At 52.3% G+C, this 25,358-nt stretch overlaps 1 protein-coding gene across 1 annotated transcript in view; it reads right to left on the reverse strand.

Moving 5' to 3' along the window:
- Positions 1-315: 315 nt before the first annotated feature.
- The window catches only part of EPHA10 (EPH receptor A10), a 108,219-nt gene continuing 83,176 nt past the window's right edge, over positions 316-25,358 (reverse strand). Inside the window, exons 7-17 of the mRNA XM_054012108.1 lie at positions 24,750-24,912; positions 22,187-22,295; positions 19,511-19,566; positions 16,713-16,838; positions 11,823-12,008; positions 7,030-7,091; positions 6,682-6,885; positions 3,982-4,131; positions 3,328-3,521; positions 1,598-1,762; positions 316-861 (exon numbers count right to left, since the gene is read on the reverse strand). Coding sequence (XP_053868083.1) covers positions 747-861; positions 1,598-1,762; positions 3,328-3,521; positions 3,982-4,131; positions 6,682-6,885; positions 7,030-7,091; positions 11,823-12,008; positions 16,713-16,838; positions 19,511-19,566; positions 22,187-22,295; positions 24,750-24,912 — 1,530 coding nt within the window. The 3' untranslated portion in view covers positions 316-746. The remainder of the gene's footprint in view (positions 862-1,597; positions 1,763-3,327; positions 3,522-3,981; positions 4,132-6,681; positions 6,886-7,029; positions 7,092-11,822; positions 12,009-16,712; positions 16,839-19,510; positions 19,567-22,186; positions 22,296-24,749; positions 24,913-25,358) is intronic.

Below are 25,358 nucleotides of genomic sequence, written 5' to 3' on the forward strand. Positions count from 1 at the left end.
TGCCATATTCTTCTCAATAACTCCAGACTAACTCCCTAATTTTCTCTGTCCCATTTCTGACAGAATTTGGGGACTTTTTCCTGCCACTTTGATTTGAATTAGTTATTTTTCATACACTTTTTGTGATGTAATGAGGTAACTCTTGGAATGGAATGGCTCACGCTGGGGAAAAGTGGGAACTCAGAATCTCCTCTGGAAGGACAGGAATGGATGGGCCAAGTCACCTTTCAAAGCTGGGTCATTAGAGTGCGCTGTGCTCTGGACTCTAGAAAACAGACGGTACTCGGGGGGGTCAGTAAAACACATCAGCTTGTATAAAAAATACCTATGGATTTATCAGTAGAACGCGAGATACTAAAACACTGTCAAATCCAGTTTAAAACCAGTACACAAGTGTCCAGTCCACCCTGTTAACCTAGGTACCATGTGAAACGGCATCATTGTAGCTTGACTCTCATCCTACAAAACATTGCTGGGGAAAAACACAACCAACCAAGCACACTGCACTAAAGCTGCTGATGGGAGAACCCCAGGACAGGAAACGCCAACTCCTGGACTCCCTCACTACTCTGGAATGACTAGTTTGTAGCAGACCTGTACTTCCTACCTCCCACTCACACCGCTGCTCTTGGTAAAGTCTCAGAGATTTGGTCCAGTTTAGGGGCCAGCTCCTGGCCCTGCTGCACCACTGTCCCCGGGGAGTTTTACGTCAGTGCTCTGAAAGCGTCCGTCCGTCCCTGCTGGGCTCACACCTGCACGCCTCGACCATGCATCTGTATCACCTGGGCTCGCAGGGTCTGGATCCCACTCAGGATGGTTTTCTGATGTTCCACTGAGGTGATTCCCAGACTCAGGACATCTCTGGAAAACAACCCCACAGCAGAGGTGAGTTCACAGCAGCAGGCCCCCAAGGCCACCGGCCAATGGTGGAAATGGAGATTTTAGACTAAAGGCAACTGTGGCTCAGGGGTACAGCTCATGTGGACACGAAGCCTCATGCAGTTCTCTTTGGAGCAGCCCACACATGGAGTCCCAGCCAAAGGAGACAGCAACTCAGAGACAGAGACTGCAGCATGCTGGGCACTTCACAGGCAACAGATGCTCTCTCTGCCCTGCAGACTTTGGACGGGGTCCCACACTGTAATTGCCACTGGATGCAACAGAAAGACTGGAACAGTGTCAGGGGTCACGAGTAGAGAAGCCAAACCCAAAGGAAGCGGGCTGGAGGAGGTCACAGTGAGATCCGGAGCTCACTTGGGGCGGTGCTACCTGTATTATCTGCAAATAGGGCTATTTATTTGCAGCTTTATAAACTCCCGGTATGATCGGAGCTGTGCTGGGAGAGGTAGCCGGCCAGCCACTCACCCATAAATTCTATAATTGGCCTCCAGTTTTCCAGCTTTAAAATCTAAACAGGTCAAACAAAGGACAGATACACACACAAAAAACATGCAGCTCCAACCTCTCCTGGAGCGTGTTCGCCTAAGGGGTCCGATGCTCTATACATATCTCTTGTTCACATGTAATAGCAGCTGCCTGGTATTTCAGAGCAGGCTATTTTAAGCTGCATCTATTCTCTAGAACACTTTTCACTTACTGGACCATCATCCTTGCCACAGATTCCAGGTAGCAGTACCCCGCAGCGGTGAAGTTATCTTTGTATCTGCCCATCTCTATGGCTTCCAGCCACTCACCCACGGAGCTGAAAGACGGGAAGGCTGAGAAAGTGCATTCGGCCAGGGGGATGGATGGATTGTGAGGCCTGCCAACTCAAACAGCACACGAGCAGTTAGATCACACCAAAGCAAGGTTCAGCTCCCATCCGTAGGACGGAATCTGGCAGCTACCTCTCTAGCAGGCATGAAAGTGGGCTTGGCCCATGCAAGTTTTCAGGGAACAACTAAGGCAAGGCACATGGAAATTTAACCTGAGCTCTGGCCATGTAAGGAAGGGGAGAACTGAGGGATGGTGGCTATTTGGCTCCTTAATCCTACCCACTCTGTGAGGATCTGGAATCACAGAATGTTCTGCAGTTCCATCAGGAGCTGTGTCTGGCTGGGATCCTGGGTTACTGGGCACTTCACTTTCTTCCCAAGTGACTCAACAGTAGAGAAGGCTCCGTCTGCTGGAGCAGGTCTCACCCCTCCACCAGGAACCAGAGCAGAGCAGGTCACCCGAAAGTCCCAGACGGCCTGCAGCTCCGCCAGCGTAGCCACGCAGCACCGCTACCAATGGCTTACGAAGTAATTCAGTCACATAGCACCGCATGACAGACACACCCCAACGTGCCGAAGAGGAGCTTCTCTTAAACCCCTGCTTCCTCCTCTGAAGGGTTCTGCTTCTAATCAACTTCAGTTGCTGAATCCTCCTCCAGCCAGAGCTCCTAGACCCACCCGCGGGGGCTGAGGAGAGTGTGCCTGACCCATCAGTGCTGCATTAGCCGGAGGCAGAGAGGTGGGGAGAGGTTTGGCTCTGCAGCAGAGGCAGCGTGGGAGAAAACATCAAACAACAAGGGCAGGGCCAGAGGATCCTCACAAGAGTGCATTTGCTGGATCCCACTTCCCGTGATACCTCTCTCCACGCTGGCACGCAGGGCGCCGCACAGATCGATGGGGGGCGGGGGGACAGACGCCTCGGAGGCCCTGCCACCCACCCTGTGCAGAGAGGTTGTACTGGTTCTGTGTTCCCACAGGAGCGGGAGGGTAGAACTGGGGCTGTCGCTCTCCAAGGGTCTGGCTACACGGCAGCTAAAACCCCTCCGCTGGCCAGTGCCAGCTGGCTTGGGCTAAGGGGCTGTTTAATTGCGCTGTAGATGTTCAGGCTGCAGCCCTGGCTCCAGGACCCTGCGAGGTGGGAGGGTCCCAGAGCCCAGACTGCAGCCCAAGCCACCAAATGTCTGCCCCACAATTAAACAGCCCGTTAGCCCAAGTCAGCTGGCCCAGGCCAGGCCTTGGGGTCCAATTGCAATGTAGACATACCCCTAGGCACCGAGCTGGACCCAAGCCTTGGCAGGTCCATATTGCTGGTGTCAGCCCCAGATCCACACAGCAGTCTGTGAACTCAGCTTCAACTGTCCAGGAATCCCTCAATCCAGCCAGATCCCATGAGGCAGACTGCACTCAGAGGGCCCAATCCTGATCTCAGTTACAGCAGCGCCCGTCTGGGAATGGCTGCCATGATTTAGATGGAGTGGCTCTGGATGTGCTTCAGCATCTGGTGTCACCCAGGAGTGAGCCGTGTGGTGTGGCCCATGGGATACATACGGAGGCGAACGCTCCGGCACTCTAGAATTAAAGAGAAAGATTGGGGATACAGGCAGATTTTCACCTGGTGCAAGTGGAGGTGGTACATTTCAGTGGCTCTGGGTTTTGAAGCATCTTGCTTAGGATATTGTGGATGTGTGAGAACTTGGGCCTCTCATTTCGCTCCTTCTGCCAACAATCCAGCATGAGCTGGTGAAGCGGGGGCTGGCAATTCATCGGGGGAGGCAGCCGGAACCCATCCTCGATGGCCTTTATCACCTGAAATCCCACACGGGGCAGGAAGAGAAGAGAGCTATACAAAGGAGTCCATGGGGAGGGGGAGGCCCCAGTGGCTGCGAGCGGCTTTCAATCAGGCCCAGCCATCCAATCAGCCGCGCTGCTGCATGAGGGGAAGGGGGAAATCCCGGACATTTCTACTTTATTAGAAATCCCCCCCGGACGGCTATTTAAAGCTGAAAAAGCCGGACATGTCCGGGGAAACCCGGACGGATGGTAACCCTAGTTTAACCGAAACAATTGTTTTAAACTTTTTGGGTTATTTGCGTAGCTCTGCTCTTATAGGCCAAAAATATGACAAATGTCCCCCTGCCCCACGTTAACCCAAGATGCAAATACAGAGCCACTCAAGCGACATGCATGTCTTGCAATTCCCGAATGCCCGTCATTGAAACATGATCTCTCCGTAGGGTCAGAGTAAGGTGGATGCAAAGCAACTCACATCCTGGTTGGACATGTCCCAGTAGGGTCTCTCCCCGTAAGACATCACCTCCCACATCACGATGCCAAAGCTCCACACGTCACTGGCAGAACTGAAGCGACGGTACTGGATGGCTTCGGGGGCTGACCACAGCACCAGGCTCTTCCCGCTCTGGCCAGGCAGAAGAAAGGAAGACATGAGGATCTCCGCATCAGGACGAGGGACACGTTCACACAGGCTCACTAATGCCTCCGATCGGCATGCGTCCCACCTGTGTTGTGGAGCAGTTAGTGACACAGACCTTGGCACCATGTGCAGTTTTAATGGGAGGGGAAAACTCTGCACCAAATTCTTTAACAATGGACCAAGCCCCAGTGCTAGTCTGCAGGGCAGGGCGAGGCCTGAAACATTAATGTGGGAGGTACAGTCTCCCGAAGGAGCTGATGGCATTTTATCCATTAATATTGAATGAAAACACCCTCCGAACCCGGTAAACACACCGCCACTCCCCCCCACCTCACCTCCCTTGTAACTAGCAAATGCCTCTGCAGTGTCTGCAGAACCCTTCTGGCTGCACGTGGGACAGCAGGCACTGGGCTCCTCTCGGTGAATACTAATTACCTGCTAGGGACAGAGATGGACTTCGGCAGTCACACACCCTGCTTGTTAGAGAGAGGGGACCCTGGCGCTGGGGCATATCCGGCCCCCAGTCTCTCGTTAGCGCCAATGAGGTTTCCATCCATAACATTTGGGTCTCAGAGTCTCAGCTATAGCTCCGAGTGACATGCTTTCCCCTCCAATTCCACAGAGACTCCAAGTCAGGCTCTCCCCTGGCCTGACCCTCGATCAGGTTGGGGGGACGCGCCGAACACTCCACCAGCATCAGACACTCAGACTAACCGAGGTCGTTAAGTGCCAGGCTCGCCAGAGCTGGTGAGCGTCAGCAGTTCCCCGCGCAGGCCAGCAAGGCAGGGAGAGTCACCCCCCCAGTCTCAAGGGCTGGCTGCAGCCAGTGTGTCAGCAGCCGCTAGTTCTTTGTGCTACCAGAATACTGCCTGGGACAGAACGTGTTCTTTGGAGTGAAGAATCCATTGTCGTTTTTAAATACGAATGCCGTGGTTAATGGGATGATATAATGGTGTTGGCTCACGTATGCTGGCTGTGGGACATCAAATTAAACATTTTTTTATTGCTTTTCAGTTAAAAATACTGTACATTGATTTCTTCACTGGCAAGTGAAATGCTCTAAATTGGACTGTGAGCGAATTAATGAGAGCAGCGCTATCTTGCCATGCTGAAGATGTGCTCATGGGGAAGTGTGCGGCATTCCCCCAAACCTGTAATTTGACTCCCTAACGGAGCCTGCAGGACAGTTCCCCCCTCCAAGTGCCATGTTTGGGGTGTGGGTGTGTTTCTGGGGGAATGTAATGGGATCTCAAGCCCCATCTCTTTATGACTCTGAGTGTGTGCGTTCAGGAAGCCTATTGGCTGAGAACGCTGAATAGGCACGTGTGTGAATCAGACAGGTCTTAAATTCTTAATTGAAAACCATGAATTTCATTAGAAGTGATAAAACACACACAGCTAACCCCCAGGCTGTGCGAACTGCTTACAACTCCCAGTGCATGCATGTGTACGTGTATACACACACACACACACACACACACACACACACACACACACACATGATGAGAGGGGAAGAATTTGTCTTGCACTGATTCAGATTCATAGGTAGTTTATGCAGAAAGCCTTCGCATTTCACTGCCATTTACTTTAATCTCCAGCTGAAAAGAAAACTCTTTTACATGCAAATACTGTATCAGGAAGAGACCAGGCAACCAGAAAACATCCTGCTTTTGCAGCAGGTTCGCTGTATCTGGTATTAACTAGAGCTGTGAAACTCAGCTAGCTTCATATTTTGATCCCTACTCAACATTCAGATCAGGCCTGCAAACCTCTTCCACGATGCTGAGCCTAGTTTTAAGTTATCCTGATTGTGGCTTTGCATCGAAACCAGAAGAGATCTGGTTTTGCAAAGATTCAGCATGAGAACATGGCCATTCTGCCCAAGGTTTGCTTTTTGCTTTGGGAAACATTGGTACCAGAAGCCAAAGCTAAAGGAAACTTTCTCACAAACCCTGTGAAGTGGAACCCGAAACCCCAGCTGCTGGGAAGATATTAGATCTCTCTCAGGGGCAGGGCGGTGCAAGAAAACACTCCCTACCATGACAGAACTGTGCTCCTGTTCTGATGGGTGGCAGCAGAACCTGCACAAAGAGCCTCATAACCTTGGCTCTGTCGTGGAAGGGGCTTTCAGCATCTCAGAGGGATCTGGACATGTTGTTTTCTCTATCAGGTTTTTGCAGGGAACGTGGTTCTATCATCCGCCAGGTCCATAGAAGGGAGGTTTCGCCATTCTTACGTTTCCAGAACCTCTATGATTCGTACTTTGTACGGGGAAATTCCTCCTGCCTTCTGAACCTATGTCAGAAAGTTTTGCTTCTCAAACTCTACGCTGCACTAACAGATCAGTCCATTTCCAAGCACAAGAGATGGTCTAATAACCACGTTACCCAGGGAGCTCATCTTTGTATTCCTCAGTGACTGTCCCTGATATTCCATCTCATGCACCTTCAAACCCAACCCTCCCCCTCCAATGACCCCACAAAGTTAGTGAATACCCAGCTGACTGTCCTGCACTGACAGTCCCCCACAGCTTACCATGGTGGTGAAGATGGTCTCCATTTTATCTTCCTGGGACTGTCTGAAGCCTGATATTTTGCAAACCAGGTTGCTATTCACAAGGACTTTGTGGGCAGCAAGGCTTTTATGTACGTAACCCATCTCGGTCAGGTACTTCATGCCGGAGGCAATCCCATGTAACATACCAGTCAGCTGGGCGGCTGTGAACTGGCCCTCGTGTTTCTGCAAGGCAGGAGTAGGGAAGGCTGCATTTCAGGGAGGTTCAGCATGTCACACAAAGAGCTCGTGCTGTGACTCTTCAGTTAGGAAAATGGCAACACTGCTAGCCAAGGTCCGAGGGGGTAACAGACACCCAGGGACACTCACCCTGAGAAACGAATCCAGCACTCCGTTCCCCATGTATTCCATCACAGTCATCATGGTATTTCCTGGGCGCACAGACAGAAAGGGAGTATTTAGCTAACCTTGGTTTTTATCGAGCACAGTTCTGCACAGATATAAATACATACACCCAGCAAAGCCTCCAGACCCAAAGATGCCCAGCCCTTAACCCTTCGCTCCTCGAAAGATCGTTTTCTGCTTGCTTTTCACACGAGAGATTTGGGTCTCGTCTGCTCTGTCTGTCGTGGGACTCTCTGTGCATAACTAGAGAGTTAGTCAGGCAGCCACATTCAAAGGAAGGGACCCCTGAGCAAAGGAGGGGAGCTGGAGAAGGGATTTCTACTCACCCTTTAGAGCCAGCTTTTTAAAAACCTCAAATTCAAATGCCTGATAAACCATGGGGAGAAAATCTCTCTTGAAGATTCAGCAACCCCACCTCCTGCCGCCAAAGTGGAGAACTCCTGGAGCTGAGCTGCTGGGTACTCACCGGGCATGAAGCTGAAGGTTTTGGTTTTGTGGAACATTGGGCCACAGTCCCATGGGAGAGGGGCTGTGCCAAGGGACGGTCTACAGCCCTACAATCGTCTCAGCTGGAGACGAACTGGGGCAGTCAGAGCAACAGAGGGGAGGGTGCTCAGAAGACAAATGCAGAACACACACAAACTTAGCTTGTCGCAAAAAATTTGAACCAATGTGATAAAGAAGGTGAAGAAAAGAAAATTTTCAATGGCTTAAAAACCGATGCTGGGAATCTGGGTAACAAGAAAGAGGAACTGGAAATTCTCCCTGATGAGAAGAAACTTGATAAAATTGGTATTCCCGAATGGTTGGACTGTCCATGAGGGGAATTTTAAAATCACTGGTTACACCTTACTCAGGAAGGATGGAGTGGGCCAGCACTTTATACGATAGACAGGACCTGTTTTAGAGTGACTGACGACTCAGTTTCAGGACCATGAATGCATATGACTCAATGTGTTAAGTAACAAAGTCCAGGAAAAAGAACAGGAGTACTTGTGGCACCTTAGAGACTAACAAATTTATTGGAGCATAAGCTTTCGTGGACTACAGCCCACTTCTTCGGATGCATAGAATGGAACATATAGTAAGAAATATGTATACATACAGAGAACATGAAAAGGTGGAAGTAGCCACACCAACTGTAAGAAGTTAATTAATTAAGGTGCGGTATTATCAGCAGGAGAAAAAAACCTCTGTATATGGCGCTGGTGAGATCAGTACTGGAATAGTGTGTCCACTTCTGGTGTTCACATTTTAAGAAGGATGTTGAAAAAGTGGAGAGAATGCAAAAAAGAGCCACAAAATTATTTATGGTCTGGAGAAAATGCCTGACAGTTAGAGACTAAAAGAACTCAATCTCAGCTTATCCAAATGATGATTGAGAAGAGACTTGGTTTCTGTTACAAGGACCTTCAGGGGAGAAAATAATAGGCACTGAAGGAATCTTTCATCTAGTGGAGGAAGGCAGAACAAGACCCAATGGCTGACTGATTTCTAATGTGAATCAGACATGTTTTTAACAGCGAGGGTGATTAACAATAGGAACAAACTACCAAGAGAAGTGGTGGTTCTCCCTCTTTTATCTCCAGCTCAAGACTAGATGCCTTTCTGGAAGTTATCCAGATCAGTACAGGGACAACTGAGTGAAATTTACTGGCCTGTGATATATAGCATGTCAGACTAGATGATGGAATGGTCCCTTTTGGTTATAAACTCTACAAATTTATGAAAGGTCCTGCTTCAGGTCTCTAGCTCCTCCAGTGCAGGGGCTCTCAACCTTTCCAGATGACTGTACCCTTTGCAGGGTCTGATTTGTCTTGCAAACCCCAAGTTTCACCTCACTTCAAAACTACTTGCAAAATCAGACATAGAAATACAAAGTGTCCCAGTACACTATTACTGAAAAATTGCTGGCTTTCTCATTTTACCATACAATTATAAAATAAGTTGACTGGAATATAAATATTGCACTTACATTTCAGTGTAGAGTATATGGAGTAGTATAAACAAGTCATTGTCTGTATGAAATTTTAGTTTGTACTGACTTTGTTAGTGCTTTTTATGCAGCCTGTTGTAAAACTAGGCAAATATCTAGATGAGCTGATGTTCCCCCTGGAAGACCTCTGTGTACCCCTGGTTGAGAACCACTGCTGCAGTGGGACCTCCAAAAAACAAGACAGACATGACCTCATACTCCTGATATTTCTCAGGTAAAAAAGCAGAAAAAGAAACCTTAAAATAAATAAATAGCAATAATCCCGGCCTCCTTCCAGTATCATCAGGCAGCTGAAAAAAGCACAAACACATTTCTTTTCCCCCTTTCAACAAGCTCCCAGCCACCCTTCAGATTTTACATCCACAGACCTCATCTTTCTGCTAGGAGAACAGTGAATTAGGGCTTTCAAAAGTATGGCTTACTATACAATTTCTATATGGTGAAATGCTTCATGAATATCAAGTAGCTGTGGGAATGATGGGAACACAAAGCTCATGTGGGTTTTTGAGGCTATCAGACCCTGAGATGTCTCCAGAGTCACAGCTAGATGATTCATTTATTTTGAAACAAGATCACATCTGCCAAACAGAAAAGGAGGGAATTACACAGAAAAAGGGCCATTAACAGAGAGGAGGGTGCGTTTGCTCAGGGGGAGAGACTTGCAATTCTCTATCACAAACATATAAATGAAAGCAACTAATTAGTGTTTCTGATTACCTAACTATCAATGGTGGAGCTGTTCATCTAAATGGCATAATTCACACACCCACAAAGCAAGCATACACGTCGTATTTTGAAGAAGAAATTAGTAAAAGGTAGGAAATGGAATGGATATAATTAGAGGTACTTAAGCATTTGACCGTCAGAGGATGGATTTTTGTGCATCTGTATTGCACACAAGCGGCTTAAACTCTAAGGGCCTGATTCTCTCATTCCTTCGACCCCAATCCTGCAGTTTGCTCTGCCTGCATGGATCCAAGCGCAAGATTGGCGTCTCAGAGGGAGACATGGATCTCACCCTGAGGAATGCAGTCAGCATAAGGGGCCCTGCTCTTGATTTGGGGAGGACTATTAAATACTATCGCTAGGAACACTTTGAGTAGCACCATCGAGGAGAAAAGTATGCGAGTGAGGGTAGCTGGATCGGGCCCTATGTTAAAACAGAAGCTGATCCCCCGTGTTATAAATAGCACAGTTAACAACATGCGTGTTCATGTTTCTCCATATTTAACCACACCTTCCTCAGATTCATAAAGAACACACACTCCCACAGGGAAAGACAGCAACCACACACTCATCTGTTTGCTGACAAAACTCTCATTTTAATTTGCTTTTATGCCAAGAGTTGGGTTTTGCTGCTAACCCAGTTTGACTCCCTGGCTTTATTAATCTAGCTGTAAAAATTCGATTAAACAGCATCAGAACCATAAAATAATAAAAACCAACACAAGCAAACATTTGGCTTCCAGAGGGCAACTGTACAGCATCTCCACCACCAGATAATCACATTGCTAAACAACTGCTCGAGCATATTACCAGATTAGTTCAAAGGCGAGACTCTTGCATTAATGACCCAAACTCCATGGTGGGTAATTAAGAAAACAATCAGCATTCTTCCTGCTTTTCCACAGGACAATTGCTTTCTATTGCTTTTAAATTACCAAGTAAACGAGGCCGCATTGTTGCCACAAAAATCAGATCAGGGAGCGTATCGCTTCATTTTGCTGGGCACTAATAAGCGTGTAACAATGCTGGAATCACTTTGTATCTATCGATCAGAGTAAGTGCCATGCAATCGCAGAGCGGCTGTCTGTGCATATCCCTCTTACACTGCCCAACTTGCATCGTTATCAGCCCATAAACGCTCTGAGTTACACAGGACTTGGAATTGTGTCCTAACCTGAAGCAAACATGTTGTTATTGCTGTGTGTGGCTAGGGTGTTTTTACAGCCGTCCCGTATGTGTGTTGAGCATAAAGTCTCATCACGTAACGCACGTCTCTCTGGTCCGGAACATCTCCATGTAGTGATTCCGCAGCCGGCAACCCGGAGCCTGGGCATTGTAGCTCTGCCAGACTCCTGGTCTGTGGCTCTATTTTGTCCTCAACTTTTCCTGTTGTTATTACCATTAGCTGTAGCCACCGGCATTCTCACCACCACGCCATGCAGGCCTACTCTGAGCAGGGGATACAAGTCAGCAGCCAAGCGCTCCCAGCATTGCTACCACAGTGGTGATCACCTGGTGCTAGTGTGTTTGGAAACAGCTGGCAGAAGAGTCTAGTGTAGGCACAGTCAGTGTTTTCTAGTCCTTGCCCCTCCCCATGACTCAGTTTCCCCATGGCAACACACACCTGCCTTTGTGGAGGGCTTCGGGTGCCCTGGATGAAGGGGGCTGTGTGACCATTCACTGTATGTTCTTGCCTTCGCTCTGAGAATCGCACACTGTTAAAACTGCACGGATAGTGAGTGAAGCCACCACAACGCAGCACAAAGCTGCCAGTATTCTGGGGTTCAGCCCTCTCTCCGAGAGAGGGAACAGGAATCCAAAACTTTCCAAGCTGAAAGTGAGGGGGTGGAGGCAGGGGTGAGTGAACCTAGTGCATGAGGCTTTCTGTGCAGGAGGACTGAATTCAGATCTAGCTCTAGGATCTAGTCACAATGGGTTTGGCGAGTGTCGTCCTAGATTAATTGGCCCTTTTGTTAAAAAAAACCCAAACCCAATGAGTTTGCATACCATGACATGCAGAGTTAATAAGCCCTACCTCTGGTGATGACGCCCTCCAGGCGGATGATGTTGGAATGATCGAACTGGCCCATGGTGCTAGCCTCTGCCAGGAAGGTGCGCTTCTGCTTGTTTGAGCAGCCAGCTCGAAGGGTCTGGATGGCAACCGGGAGCTCTCTCTTGCTGGGAAGTTTCAAGCATCCCCGGCAGACTTCTCCAAACTCTCCTGTGCCGTAGGAGAGACGGGAATTAGAGCGTTTCCAGCTAAAGGAGTGCAGCCGTTTAGCGTCCCTGTGGTTGGACACTTGAGAGAGTGAACATCCCAAGAGAACGCCGCACGGGACTGTTTTCATACTGTCGTTCTAGGAGCTGTGCCAGCTGCTCTCGGTCACTCACAGGCCATGAAAACGGGAGCTATTGCTACGCTGATTTTATTTATGGCTTTGTCAAATCTTCAAATATCGCTGCACAGATCAGCTGCTGCGCAATGGGACAAGGGGCAGTGCTTCTCTTCTAGAAAATCAGCTCCCCTTCTGGTAGCGTTTCCTTGTGCCCCACATCCCCTAGCAGGACCTCTGCCTCTGGACCTGCAAACACTGTGATCTGGGTGCCGGGGTGTGGGCAGCCGGGGTCTGAGTACCTGGCTAATCAGGCAGATGGGCTCTGCTCTGACATAGCAGGGAACTGTACAGCCAGAAACGCTCAGGGGAAACATCCACCCACAAAACAGGAAAGTGAATTAAGGTCCCTTTAAAAATTCTCACCCTAGCCTCAGTTTATCATCTTCCCCCACTTCTGGGGGGCATCGTGACTTGTTGTGAACACACAGACTTTGAAACTCTTTAGTGCCAACTAGCAGGTGCAACAACACATGATGCAATTTCCTCTCTTTGGCTGCTTAGACCATTCCCCTAATACACCAGCCAAGTCCACACTGCACTTTTGAAGTGCTTTCCATGAATGGAAGATTATCTCTCAGAGATCAAGACAGTCCTCACTGGGCTCCGACTCTCTCCATTCCCAAACCATCCCAAATCTGCTGCCCACCGGAAGTACAGTCCGGGCCACGCATTGTTCATCAGCACTTGAGACAGAACTTTCTGCTCCTCGCAGTCACCAACGTGGCAGCACAAAGGGACAAATTCGAACGAGAAAAGGCCAACTTTGGTTTTACAGGGAAAAGCCAAGGGATATGAAGAGCTTTATTGATCTGAGAGGCAGGTATCCGCTAGGTCACCCGGGAGACTAATACAAACCATTCTACATTCCTCCTATTTCAAAGACCTACCCTACTTGGATTGCCTGTTCATTACTTATCTAGTGCTCAAAGTTCAGAATCACCGGGCCAGTTTCTCTGCCCAGATTCCTCTGCTCTCCACTGTCCGACAATCACCTTTTATTTCCATGTTAATATTTAAGCTGCTAGTTAAGCTACTCCCCTGCCTCTGTCATTTTTGTTTTTAAAGAGCTTCTCTTTGGGAAAACGACACCCAGCATACCAGGGCCTCCGCAGATCTGGCTTGCATTAGCAATTAAAGCTGCAGGGATTTTAATCTGCGTTGACGGTTTAGGCCGTAAAGTCGATGAAAATCAATAAATCATTGAGAGTTAGCATATTCATAAATAGTTTTTATGCCGCTGTCAACCTGCTAAGAAGCAGATAATTGCCAACGTTCTCTATGAGATGCTGGTCACATCACTGTATGCTCTGCCTGAGGAAAATAAACAGGGACACTAAATCAAGCTCATGTACAAAATATTAACCAACCACACTCTGCGTCTCCCTGCTACGAGCATACAAAACTGGCCAGGACCACAATGAGATTGAAAATCCCTAATGAAGCCGGTAGCAGGAAATAAGTAAATGACTTTAAGAACCCTGACGAGGCTCCCAGAATCCTAGAACGAGCCGAGCAGGTAACAATGGGCTGCTGAGATTCATTCCTACCCTGGTACCTGCTGCGGTCCCCTCAGTGCACAGAGCAGCAATTCACAGGCACCGCGGCCCTTGTCCTCTTGGTTTCAAGGAAGCAGGTGAAAGTCACAATCCTTTCAGTCGTTCCCAGGGATCTTGTGCCTCCACCTTGGCTGTGCCTCCTTCCTTTACAATCACTGACGGGTTTGACGCTGCTGCAGACTGGGACTCAGTTCTCCTCCGAGGGCACCACTCTCCACCTTCCTCCCAGGCCTGTCTCAGGCGAGAGCCTCCTCTCCAGCAGGAGGAGCGGAGTGGAACAATCCAGAGCCCCAGTGGGATGCACTGTGAGTTCTTGCATTTCTCCTCATTCCCCAGAACTCAGCGAGGGGTCACGCGAGACAAGGCAGCGAGGGCTATGGGGGAAGTGAGGTGTTTACACTTGCTGCCCTTTGTTACAGCTGACGAGATCCTGCCATGACCATCATCCAAGTGCGTGGCACAGTTCAACTCTCCACCCCAGTCAGTCCCAGGTATCTGTTTCCTAGCACATGGCAGCTCCCGCAGAAAGCTCACCATGGAAAGAAAACCGCGGGTTGTATTTATACGCCGGCAATGATGCAAGGAGTCATCACCTTACAGAGCCAGGAGCCAGGAGCTGCGGTCGATTTCAGCTAAGTAGCGCTGTGAACAGGTTAATAGGGCTCAGTTTCCTGGGTGGGGGAGGAGCAGCTTGGAACACATTTGCAGGGAAAAGGTCTGGGTGAAAAGCCTGTTTAAGCAGGTCCCCGGGCCCCCCCGCTGATTTCTGACAGGAGCCTATTCACAAGGGACTTGTCTACATCTCATGAGCTGCATTCGATGGAGAAGCAGCGCTTCTGGAACCAGCTCCTTACAGCTGCACGGAACAACGACCCGATGCAACTCTGAATGCCAAGTGTCAGACTTGTGACCCAGACCCAGATCCACACCTCTGCCAGGGCCGGCCTTTTCTGCACACTCCAGTAACATCCACAGCCTCCCCGCGTCCCTGCAGGCAGTTGAGATACAAGGGTTTGGAGGATCAGTTTATCATCTAGAAAAGGCTCGAGTGACATTTGATCTCTCCATTCAGGTGCTTATACAGCCCCATGCCTGTAGCGTCTGAGCACCTCTGAAGTGTTTGCAAGTCAAAATAGTAATAATTCTCTGTCTCTTGTCCCTCGCAGTCAGCAGGAGAAACTCTAGTCCCAGGAGGGAACAGGTCTCAGATATGGCTGAGTTTTTGTGTCTGTTTCATACTCTCCGCCCTGCTGGCTCCCTAGGAGGGGGCCAGACAGCGTCCTGACAGCTCAGCCAGTCGGACACACACGTCTGCTTCTGAAAACAGAAAACTCTTGGCTGCTGACGCAACATACTGCTCCCAAAATGGATTTACAGTTTTGCTTAAGTCCCCGCTAATGCAAGAGCTTAGGGTTACCATACGTCCGGATTTTCCCGGACATGTCCGGCTTTTGGGGGCTCAAATCCCCGTCCGGGGGGAAATCCCCCAAAAGCCGGGCATGTCCGGGAAAATCGGGAGGGAGGGCTGGGCCGGGCGCGCGGTGCCGGGCGCGCGGTGCCGGGCCGGGGCCGCGGGGTCGGGCCACCGAGGGGGTGCGCTGGGCCGCGGGGCTGGGAGCTGGGGGGTCGGGCCGGGAGCCGGGCCGCCGGGGGGTGCGCGGGGCCGGGCCGGGAGCCGGGCCGGGGCCGCGGGGCCGGGCCACCGGGGGGGTGCGCTGGGCCGCGGGGCGTCCGCGGGGCCGGGAGCCGGGCCGCCGGGGGGGTGCGCGGGGCCGGGCCGGGAGCCGGGCCGCCGGGGGGGTTCGCCGGGCCGGGAGCCGGGCCGGGGCCGCGGGGCCGGGCCGCCGGGGGGGTGCGCTGGGCCGCAGGGCCGGGAGCCGGGGGGTCGGGCCGGGAGCCGGGCCGCCGGGGGGGGTGCGCTGGGCAGCGGGGTCGGGCCGCCGGGGGGGGTGCGCGGGGCCGGGAGGTCGGGCCGGGAGCCGGGCCGCCGGGGGGGCCGCGGGGTCGGGCCGCCGGGGGGGTGCGCTGGGCCGCGGGGCCGGGAGCCGGGGGGGGGGTGCGTTGGGCCGCGGGGCCGGGAGCCGGGGGGGTGCGCTGGGTGGTCGGCCGGGGGCCAGGGCCGGCACCCGAGGGCCCGAGCCGACCCAGGCTGGAGCCGCCGGGGGGGCCAGCCTGGGCCGCACCTCCTCCCCCCACACCCCCCTTACCTGCCCAGGCTTCCCGCGAATTAAATGTTCGCGGGAAGCAGGGGAGGGGGCGGAGACTTTGGGGAGGGGGCGGAGTTGGGGCGGGGCTGGGGGCGGGGCCAGGGCCCCGTGGAGTGTCCTCCTTTTGGAGGCACAAAATATGGTAACCCTACAAGAGCTGCACCAGGGCTCTGTGCCCAGCAAACTGCGAGGCCAGACAGAGGCTGGGGATTACACAGACTGGGCCCCACTCCCTCACCTGGGAGTGAGGAAGGGTTTTTGGGAGATGAGCGATGTCACTCGGAACGCAGGCCTGCAGCACCTGCCAGGGGGTAGTGAGCTCTCACTGCGCTCCCACTGGCTCCGAGCTGGGGGCAGCTCTCACTGCGCTCCCACTGGCTCCGAGCTGGGGGCAGCTCTCACTGCGTTCCCACCGGCTCCTAGCTGGGGTCCTGAGGACAGGCGCCAGCAGCACTTGCCGGGCTCCAGGGCAGAGGCTGGGGAAGGACTGAGCTGGGAGGTAGGCTGTGATCTGCTCCACCTGGAAATCCTGCCTCAGCCTTGGATTGCAGCCTGGAGCCCTGGGAACCCTGCTGGGAATTAACTCTTTGGGGTGAAAGAGGAGGCTGTAAATCCAACCCAACGCCCGTCCGATGGGCTGAGGACACGGTCTCCTCTTCAGATTGATCGCTGTGTCCCTGTGGCACAGGCGTCCTCGGCCCGGCAGGAACGCCTCTCTGCAGAGCGCACCGGGAGCCACGCTGCAGCGTCTCGAACAGATACTTGCCTGTTCCAATGATCCGCTCGATTTTGATACTCGAGTTGTCGAGCTCTTTGGCAAAGAGGTGCACGGCCTGCGTGGGGTCTTCACAGGTGTCAGGGTCAATGTACGTCCTCCTGGTTGGTATCTTAACTACAGCAAAGAGGGGGAATAAACAGAGTGTGTGAGAAGAAAACCCTGCGTCACCTCCGCGAAGCTCTGCCCAGCCGGGACCCCACTGAGCGAAAGGCAGCAGAGTGCGAACCGGCAGGAGCTCTGCCCCTCTCTTTACCTGCCAGCCCTGGAAACCTCCTCCAGGCTGCATTCCCCTCGCTGTCTCCAGCCCAACCTACTCCAGCTGCTGCTCTTTGCTCCCCGGGCTTTTAGCAGCGCTTTGGGGCTCAGGACACGAATTGGGCCCACACTGAGGGGCCCTGCAGCAGCTAATCCATGCCCAGAGATTTCCTTTCGGACACCGTGTCCCCTTTTAGGATCTGAGACAGCAGCTCGGAGAAAGCCGGTCACAGTCGCCCCAGAGCTAGCGTTCACATCTCGGCTGAGCACGAAGGCTCCACGTAAATACAGAAAAACCCAAGATTCTGTAGCACCCAGAGCGCCAGGACGCAGCAGCAGGAGCCGGACTCAGCACTGGAGCAACAGCATCCATCTGAATTTAATGTAACTAAAAAACATTGCTGTTAAACGGGTAATTAGCTCTTCAGCTTAACGAAGTCTGACAATAACTTCCCTAAAACCCTACAAACCTGTATCCTCTCACTGTGCCGCCTGGGGCCTCTCGTGGAGCCGCTCTCCTGTCTGCGGAGCCAGGTGATTTGGAAAAGAACACGCGGCTCTGCAATCTACAATATGCTCCGCTGCTCCCAGCCCTCCCGCACTGGGGAGATCTTTGCAAGGCTCTGCTCTTTATCTCACAACCCCAAACTACATTTGGCAAATAGACTGTCCTCTCCTCTCTGTACACTGTTAATGAAATGAAATGAAGTGAGGCAGGCATCTGTTCCTGTCGTCTATGGAAACTATCAGTCAGACCAGGGACCAGGCTTCCATTCCCCAGGACACGCTGTCCACGCAGGCTACAGGCATATTGACACAGTAAGATTCTGAACCACCAGCGGTATCACTGCTCCGATAGACAGAGCGCCTCTCCTCATTGCTTAGCCCCAGACCACCTCTAGAGATACAGCCAACTCCGGCTGTAGGTCAGGTTTGCTCTAGGAGGGGGGGCTGGTCAGAACTGCCATTAGGACATGCCTGGGAGTGCTCTCTCCGGGCCTGGACGCAGAAGGAGCTTTGCTTCCAGCATCAGGACGGATGGAGCCAACGTGCTGCCTTTCCCCTGATCTGCCTCGGCAGGAACCTCCTGCCTCTTGGGACTAAAACCGCTGAGAAACTTGGCTCTGTCCGTTTGCTACCAAGTTCCTACAGGGAGAAAAGGAACCGTTCCCCCTGCTCATTCTCACCCAGACCAGTTCCAACAGGGACACAGCCCCTGCGAGTCTGAGCAGATCCGCCTCCTAGGTTAACCCTTCCCTACCTGGCCAGCCTCGGTGTCCATGCCCCCCAGCAGGGATAATTAGAACCACGTGCTGCTCCAGGCCCCGATGATCAGCGCATGGATTGCAAAGCCTCCCCCACAGGCCGCTACCATCTGCTAAATGGCAACTGACGCTGCCTGGACTGAGCCCAGGAGAACGAAGTGCAGCGAGAGCGACCCAGTTACAAAGAGCATTGCACAGCGCGGGTGGGGACCGTAGCAGCCACTCGCGGGGTTCCTGTAAACCTTCATTTTAAATTCCCAGAACAAATAACAAAGACAGGAGCGTGTTGGCTCTGCTGCTCCTGGGGCCTCTGCTCCCAACACAACAGCACTGGGTGCCCTGACCTGGGAGGTTTGCCTTGCTCAACCCAAAGACTGGCTGAGTTTCTGCACATTCGGAACAGGCAGGGGGCTGTGCCTGCTGCATGTGGTGCTCCCACTGGGGAACCAAACCAGCAGCGAAGGCCAATCCCACATCAACTGAGCACAAATTCCAAAGACTAAATATAACGCACGTGGCTCCTCTGGTGTCCTGCCTGTGCGTGACGGCCCCTGAGGCTTGGATCAGGGTGCCAGGAGCAACCCCCTCCCTATCCAGATCAGTAACAGGTAGCCTAAGAAACCCCAGCTCCTGCCCTTCCTCTCCCGCTGCTTTGTACGGAAAACTCTCAGCAAGCTTCGGAGCGTGGCTCGGCAATAATCAAGGATCCTGAAAAGCGGATGACAGCAGCAAAGGCTTGTCTGAAAAGCGCACCGGCTCTGCTGCCTCTCAGATGCTGCAGGGAGCAGAAGAGTAGGTGTGTGCTTAACCGGCATATGCCAGGAATCAAATACACTCGTCAGTTCTGACATTTGCATTTCCTTTGACAACTGTTGTCTGTAAAATTATCACTGCTTGATAATCAAGAGATGCCCCAGAAAACAAACCCCCGCTCTCCCGTAGCTGTATGTGAAAAGCTGACAGAATAATTCATACGCCCTCGAGAAAGCTGAAAGCATCTCCATTTCCTGTGGCATGCCAGTGACCTCCCTGAGCAGCCAGTGCTTTGTGCGCAGGAAGGACGGCCACTGGCTTATGAAGCTGTCAAGCCAGCTGTCTCCGGAGAGCCTTGCTGTGCTGAGCTGGCCTTCTCTGGGCTAACACGGGATGACAGCACTTCAAAAGGAAGGATTCCTGGCTGCTCTGCAGAGAGCAGGGTTGTTAATAACAGTAAATGCAGAGCTCCCCACGCAATCAGACACAGCACAGTGGCCAGACGTCACTTACAATGGAAGTACAGCTCCTCGTCTCCGTCCTGGCTGGCTTTGCTGTACCCACACTGTCTGCAATGAGATGCAATAGTCACGTTAGGCCTTGAGCGTGAATCTCCCACTGGATACAAAGCCCCAAATGCCAGTGCCCGAGAGAGCTGTCCAACCCCCCCAAATACACCAGCACCAGGAGCCAGAGGCCAGGGTCAAACAAACCTGTACGCTTAACCACTGTGGTCTCTGTGATCCCAACCCCAGCAAGAGAGAATTGCTGAGACAGGGACTGGATGTGGAGTTGCAGCTTCAGCGGTGGGCATGGAAAAGCGTAGGGGTTACAGCACAGCAGACGAGCCAATGACGGGGGCAAACCATGCAGGGTGGGCACCGGCTGATCCGGGGCTGGGGTGGAAGCCAACAAAGGGCAGGTCAAATCTGGGGCCGCAACACGAAGGCAAGTTCCGAACTCCCAGGGATAATGACAGAGCAGCGTCTCCAGGTCATTTCCAGCCCGCACTAAGAGCTCACTGGTCTTCTTGAGCCGATGGGCACCGGACGCCTGGCACACGAGAGCATTTGCTAGCTCAGTCATGTAGATAACTCAGATGTCCACATCCTGTGACAGGTGCAGATAAGCCCTGCTGCAGACAGGATATTTGCTCGCGTGTCCACACCCCTGTAATCTTAGCCTGACAAAGATGCTAGTCAAACGCCATGGGATGTACGGACTCGCTCCAGTGCAGCAAGCAACGAACTCACCAGGATTCAGACGTGGCACTAGCAGTGAGACGGTCAGATCCCTGCTCTGACCTTCAGGGACTCCTGTTAGCATAGACGCAAAGCCCGCTCTGCTGCGCGCCCATGGGCTGCCAGTCATCAGCCTAACCCCTCCCTGCTGCCCAGGGCAGAGCTGTGCTCCCTGGGCTGAACTGCAGTGGCAAAGTCCTGCTGATGTCCGAGGGAGCAGGAGGGCCCAGTGAGGACCGAGCCAGAGCGTGAGGCTGCCCCAGATGCCATTTGGTTAATAAACTAAAAGCAAAGCCAACACCACGCCCTGCCGCTCCTCCGGCAACCTCCCAGCTCAGCCCCCACTGACACCAGCGCCACGCCAGCCAGAGGGAGGAAGGAACTTCCCCAGCTCTAAAGCAGGGACTCAGAGCCTTGCACCAGGGCTGCCTGCACGTGCAAACTGTGCAACTCTAAACAAAGGAGACCTCCCTTGGAGCTGCTCCTCTGCCACCCCAGGGCATTCAGGGGAAACGGCCGCTGGGGGGAGCTGAGTGAACTCTCGCTGCCTGCGTGAGCCTGGCTCTCAGAGCTCAGGCATTCTGTGCACGGGAGGTCGGCCTGCCACTCTGGAGTCGCCCCCTCCCCCCCGCCTGGCCGCTCCGACAAGGGGCACAGGGACCTGGGATTCCCGCGGTGAAGCGAGTGACAGTGGCCTGCTCCCACCCCAGCCCTGTCGTTACACAACATTCAAGTCTTCACTTGTCATTTTTTATTATTCTATTTATTTAAATTACTCTCATTTTGGGCTCAATTTAATCTTTTAAGTTAAAAAGTACAGATCGTTTCACTGACCCATCTGTCAGATGAATACCGATGCCCCTCTGAACCATTTCCCTTGTCCCAGCAGCCCTGGCCGGAGGAATGGCGATCGGAGTGAGTGGCTCCAAAGACAGCACAATTATCTGTTTCATATACTTCCCCATGCAGTTCGGAACCCCAGCTGTCTGGGTTTCACCCGTCCTTAAACTCCACAGCTAGACCCAGCCAAAGCAAAAACCTGAGCCTTAGAAAAGCCCCAGATTAGGAAGATTAACAGAAATACAGATTTTAAAAATGCTAAACTAATTTAAGGGAATTTCTATCCTTGATTTACCAGTTGGAAAAGTGAAGAGTTTCACACTGTTTGGAGATGTCCCAGTGTGACCCACTGGTGACACGCCCCGAACCACAGAGGCTGCGAGTCTGGTACAGTTCCAAGACACGGCCGGGAGTGCAGAGACTCTTGTGCTCTCTCTGAAGGTCTCCAGTTGGCCAGCGTGGTGGCCACATTGCAAACAGTGCAGAGAATCCTGGCGGTTTAGTTGTTATCAACTGGAGCCAACAAATTCTCCCAGATTCCCCCCACCCAGGCCCATTTTCACAGTCACATCACTAGTTCGCCGAGCACCACAATGGCTGCAGACACACAGCTCAGGTTAAGCTTTTCCCACTGTCCGTTCCACAAAACCCTCGAGCCTTGGGAAAGTGACTCACTTGTGTGACAACAGCACAGCCTGGGCCATGTCAGACTCAGGACAGCTTGTCCCTGGGGGAGCTCTGAGTGCCACCAGCCGCTCCTGGCCATGGGCAGAGTCACACGTGAGTTGCCAAAGCATTTTTCAGCTACCAAACCCTGTAACCCCACTTGATCCCCTGGCACAAACACCAGCTATTCCAAGCCTGGAACAGGAAGGTGACATTCACAGCTCTAGGCCGTGTGCTGGCCCTCTCGATGAGTGGATTTGACCCTAAGGCAGCCAAACACACAGCTCACAGGGCAGAACTTGGCTGTTACAGAAACCTGTCTCTTTCCCGGTGTCCCCCGAACCCCGGCTGCAGCATTAGCTACACCAAGCCAGCAAGCCGCCCCCAGAAATCCTTGGTCTATTGCCATATGCACAATAGAAGAGGTGCGAAGTCTGCTCACCTCCTCCAGATCATCACACCAATCACCATGGAAACCAGCACGATCAGCCCAGCGATTGCAACCACCACGATGATGATGATAGGGTTCTGCTCGCTGGGAGCCACAGTCACTGCCAAGGAGGGAAGCGAAACAGGGGTTAGGTCTGTATTCCCCTCTGCACGTACCCGGCACCATGGTTACAACTCCAGACCAGCCTGCCTTGGCTTGTGCTGCATTCCTGCACCAACGGGACCAGGAATCTCCAGCACCAAGGTCGGGGCCCTGGCAATGTCATGGTGTGTGCCAGAGCACCAAGCTCCAGGGCGCTCCTGCACCAGACAGCACTTTCGGCATCACTGGCAGTGTACGATGGGCCCCTCGTGTTTAAACACAACCGGAAAAGGGAACAAAACTCTGGGTATTTCTAGGGCAAAACACAAGAGAGAGACTGAGGTAGGGCAAAAAATCTTTCAGGCTTTTCTGCATCATAAAACACCAAGAAAGGGGACAAAGCAGGTCACTTTTAACTGCCTAGCCTCCCCTTGCACATTCCCTGCAATGCAGGTGCGTCGCCCTAGACCAGGGGGCTGCATAGCTCGGGGGGTATGCAAAGGTCTTCCTGGGGGTACAGCAACTCATCTAGATAGTTGCCTACTTTTACAACGGCTATGGAAAAAGCACTAGCGGAGTCAGTACAAACTAACATTTCACACAGACAAAATGAGAAAGTCAGCCCTTCTTCAGTCACTGTGTGCTGTGATACTTCTGTATTTTTATGTCTGATTTTGTAAGCAAGGTTTTAAGTGAGATGAAACTTGGGAGTACACAAGAAAAATCAGACTCCGGAAAGGGGGACAGTCATGTGAAAAGGTTGAGAGCCCACTGCACTAGACTAAGCTGGCAGTTTGCAGATGTTACATGGTCTGAAAACTTTGCCTAAGCCACAACCTTGCCCTGATGGCTGAAGCTGAGAAAAGATTTCCACCAGGATGCATTCGAAATGCCAGAAGTGCCGTTCATGCTGACCGCGTGTTAGCAGCACACGACCTGTCAGATGTCAAGCCAGACCTGGGAGCAGGGGTCACAGTAGCTGCTCGTGGAAAGGCAGCAAGGGGAGCTCAACATGCTATTTTCGTAGGGTCGGCAGCACTAGGGCTCCGATTTCACAAGGCGAGTGGCAGCTTGTTTCCAAAGCAAACGCAGCTAGACAAAAGCTAGAGGATTTGCCACCCCTTGGGAAGGCTGTAAACGCACTTGGGTCTCAAATCTGGCCATGCTCCCTCGGAGCATCTCCCTGTCCCAGAGCTCGGCCCCTCCTCCTGCTAAACCAGCTCAGGTTCCTCTAGCAAAGACTGTGAGAAACTTTCACCGCAGGTGCCAAGCTGCTGTTTATTGTTATTTCTCCAATTCACTTGCCGAGGCCGTTCTGGCAGCCAGAGCCAGCGCGAGCGGAGTGAAGGGCAGTGTTGTCTCTAGCTCTCAGCCTTAGTGGATTCCTCATTCTATTAGCTGGTGTTAAGGAAACAGGCCTGTTTATGGGGGAGACACATTAAAATGTATAGCTTACAAATGGTCTCCCCCACTAGTTCAATACTTTCCTCTCCTGCGCTGGCGAACCGAGGTCTGAGATAGCGACATTCGATAGACAACTTTTACTGGAGTCAATTCATTCTGAAAACGTGTGGTAAATGGATGCAATTTAAGGCCCTGTTAAACACAATCTGTAGAACTTCATACTGAGCCAGCCATCCCTGGACTTTCATTTCCAGCCAGGGCTGGAAACCTACCATCTCTCCCAGCCCCTCCTTCAGACAGTGAAACCAGATGGTCTTGACAACAGGGTTGAATGGAAGCTGTAAAAAGTAAAAACCCAACAAGATCCAGTGAAGCCGAGTCAGCAAAGTGACCAACACCCTAAGTGCTCCACAGACACAGGCTCGAGACCAGCTTTGCTTCCATGTGAAATGAGCTGAAGGACCCTGGTTTGGTTTCCACTGGACAATAGTGCAACTGCCCCCCCCCCCCTTCTGTGGCACTACTTGAAGACCACCTGGCTCAGAGGATTGAACAACAGTTCAGCAGGCAGCGACCGACAGCCGTTCCCATCTGACAGCTGTTTGGTGGCCCAAGTCACAATCGGCCCTACCGGGCATCCTCGTGGGCAGGCTCAGTAGAACCCCCAGAGATGTCTGGTTAATTTCTCCCCTTCTCCTGCCGAAGGGCTCCCTCTAGGGCAGGGCAGAAGCGGGCAGGCGGGTGCCCTTGTCGATGCTGCACTTGCTCTGTGGACAATTGGAGGACGTCAGCCTGCAAGGCTGTCAAGCCAGCAGCCCTCATTAGCACGACATCAGTCTCTGACAGCGGAAGGAAACGGGTACCTAGCAATGAAGGAATAGGCCCTCGCTCAACAGAAGGGCCCGCTCCCTCCTTAGGGGACAGCCCACACCCAGAACAGACTCTGCTGCTTGAAGTCAGTGGAGTCTCAGGCACGAACCGTGAGCCGTAGAGCTGCTCCAGCTCAAAGTAACGCCCCTGACGTGTGCTCTGTGTTTGAGACGCACCCCACCGGCCTGCTAGCACTTACGTTCCCCCAAGGTTTCCACTTCGATGCCAGGACTGTAGTTTCCATAACCCTGGGCTGACGCTGTCCGGACCTGGAAGACGTAGAGTGTGCCAGGCCTGAGGTTACTGACTGTCACGGCCGTCGACGCGGTTTTCACGGTCGAGTAACTTTGATCTCTTTGATCCTATGAAATAATGAAACACGGGAGATTTAACGAGATTGACAGCTGTCCTCTAGCTGATCTGTGGAGCAGCTGTCTTATCGCTGTGCCTCTGGGTCCTAGCAGGGCTGACTAGCCAAACGTTAGACCATCAGTGAAAATGAAACGTTTTCTAGATGCCTCATTAATAGAAATTACATTGAAAAGTTACAAGAAGGATGAATAAACGCAGCTAGGACTAGCGGATACGACAGGTGAGAGGCTGGGGAACGGGTGTTATAAAAGGGGCGATACACCAGCTTCCTTGGCTGTCCTCTCCCATTCACATCTTTACATTTTCTTTCACACCACCTTGCACGCTGGGAGAGTGCACGCCAAGCCCCTCCCCCTCTACCTCCAAGGAGGTCCTGAGCGTGGCTCTACATATAGGATAAGATTAATATTCACCATATAACAGAAAGTAGTTCCAC

This window comes from Malaclemys terrapin, chromosome 22 (genome assembly GCF_027887155.1).
Source record: "Malaclemys terrapin pileata isolate rMalTer1 chromosome 22, rMalTer1.hap1, whole genome shotgun sequence".
In the NCBI taxonomy this organism is placed as follows: domain Eukaryota; kingdom Metazoa; phylum Chordata; order Testudines; family Emydidae; genus Malaclemys; species Malaclemys terrapin.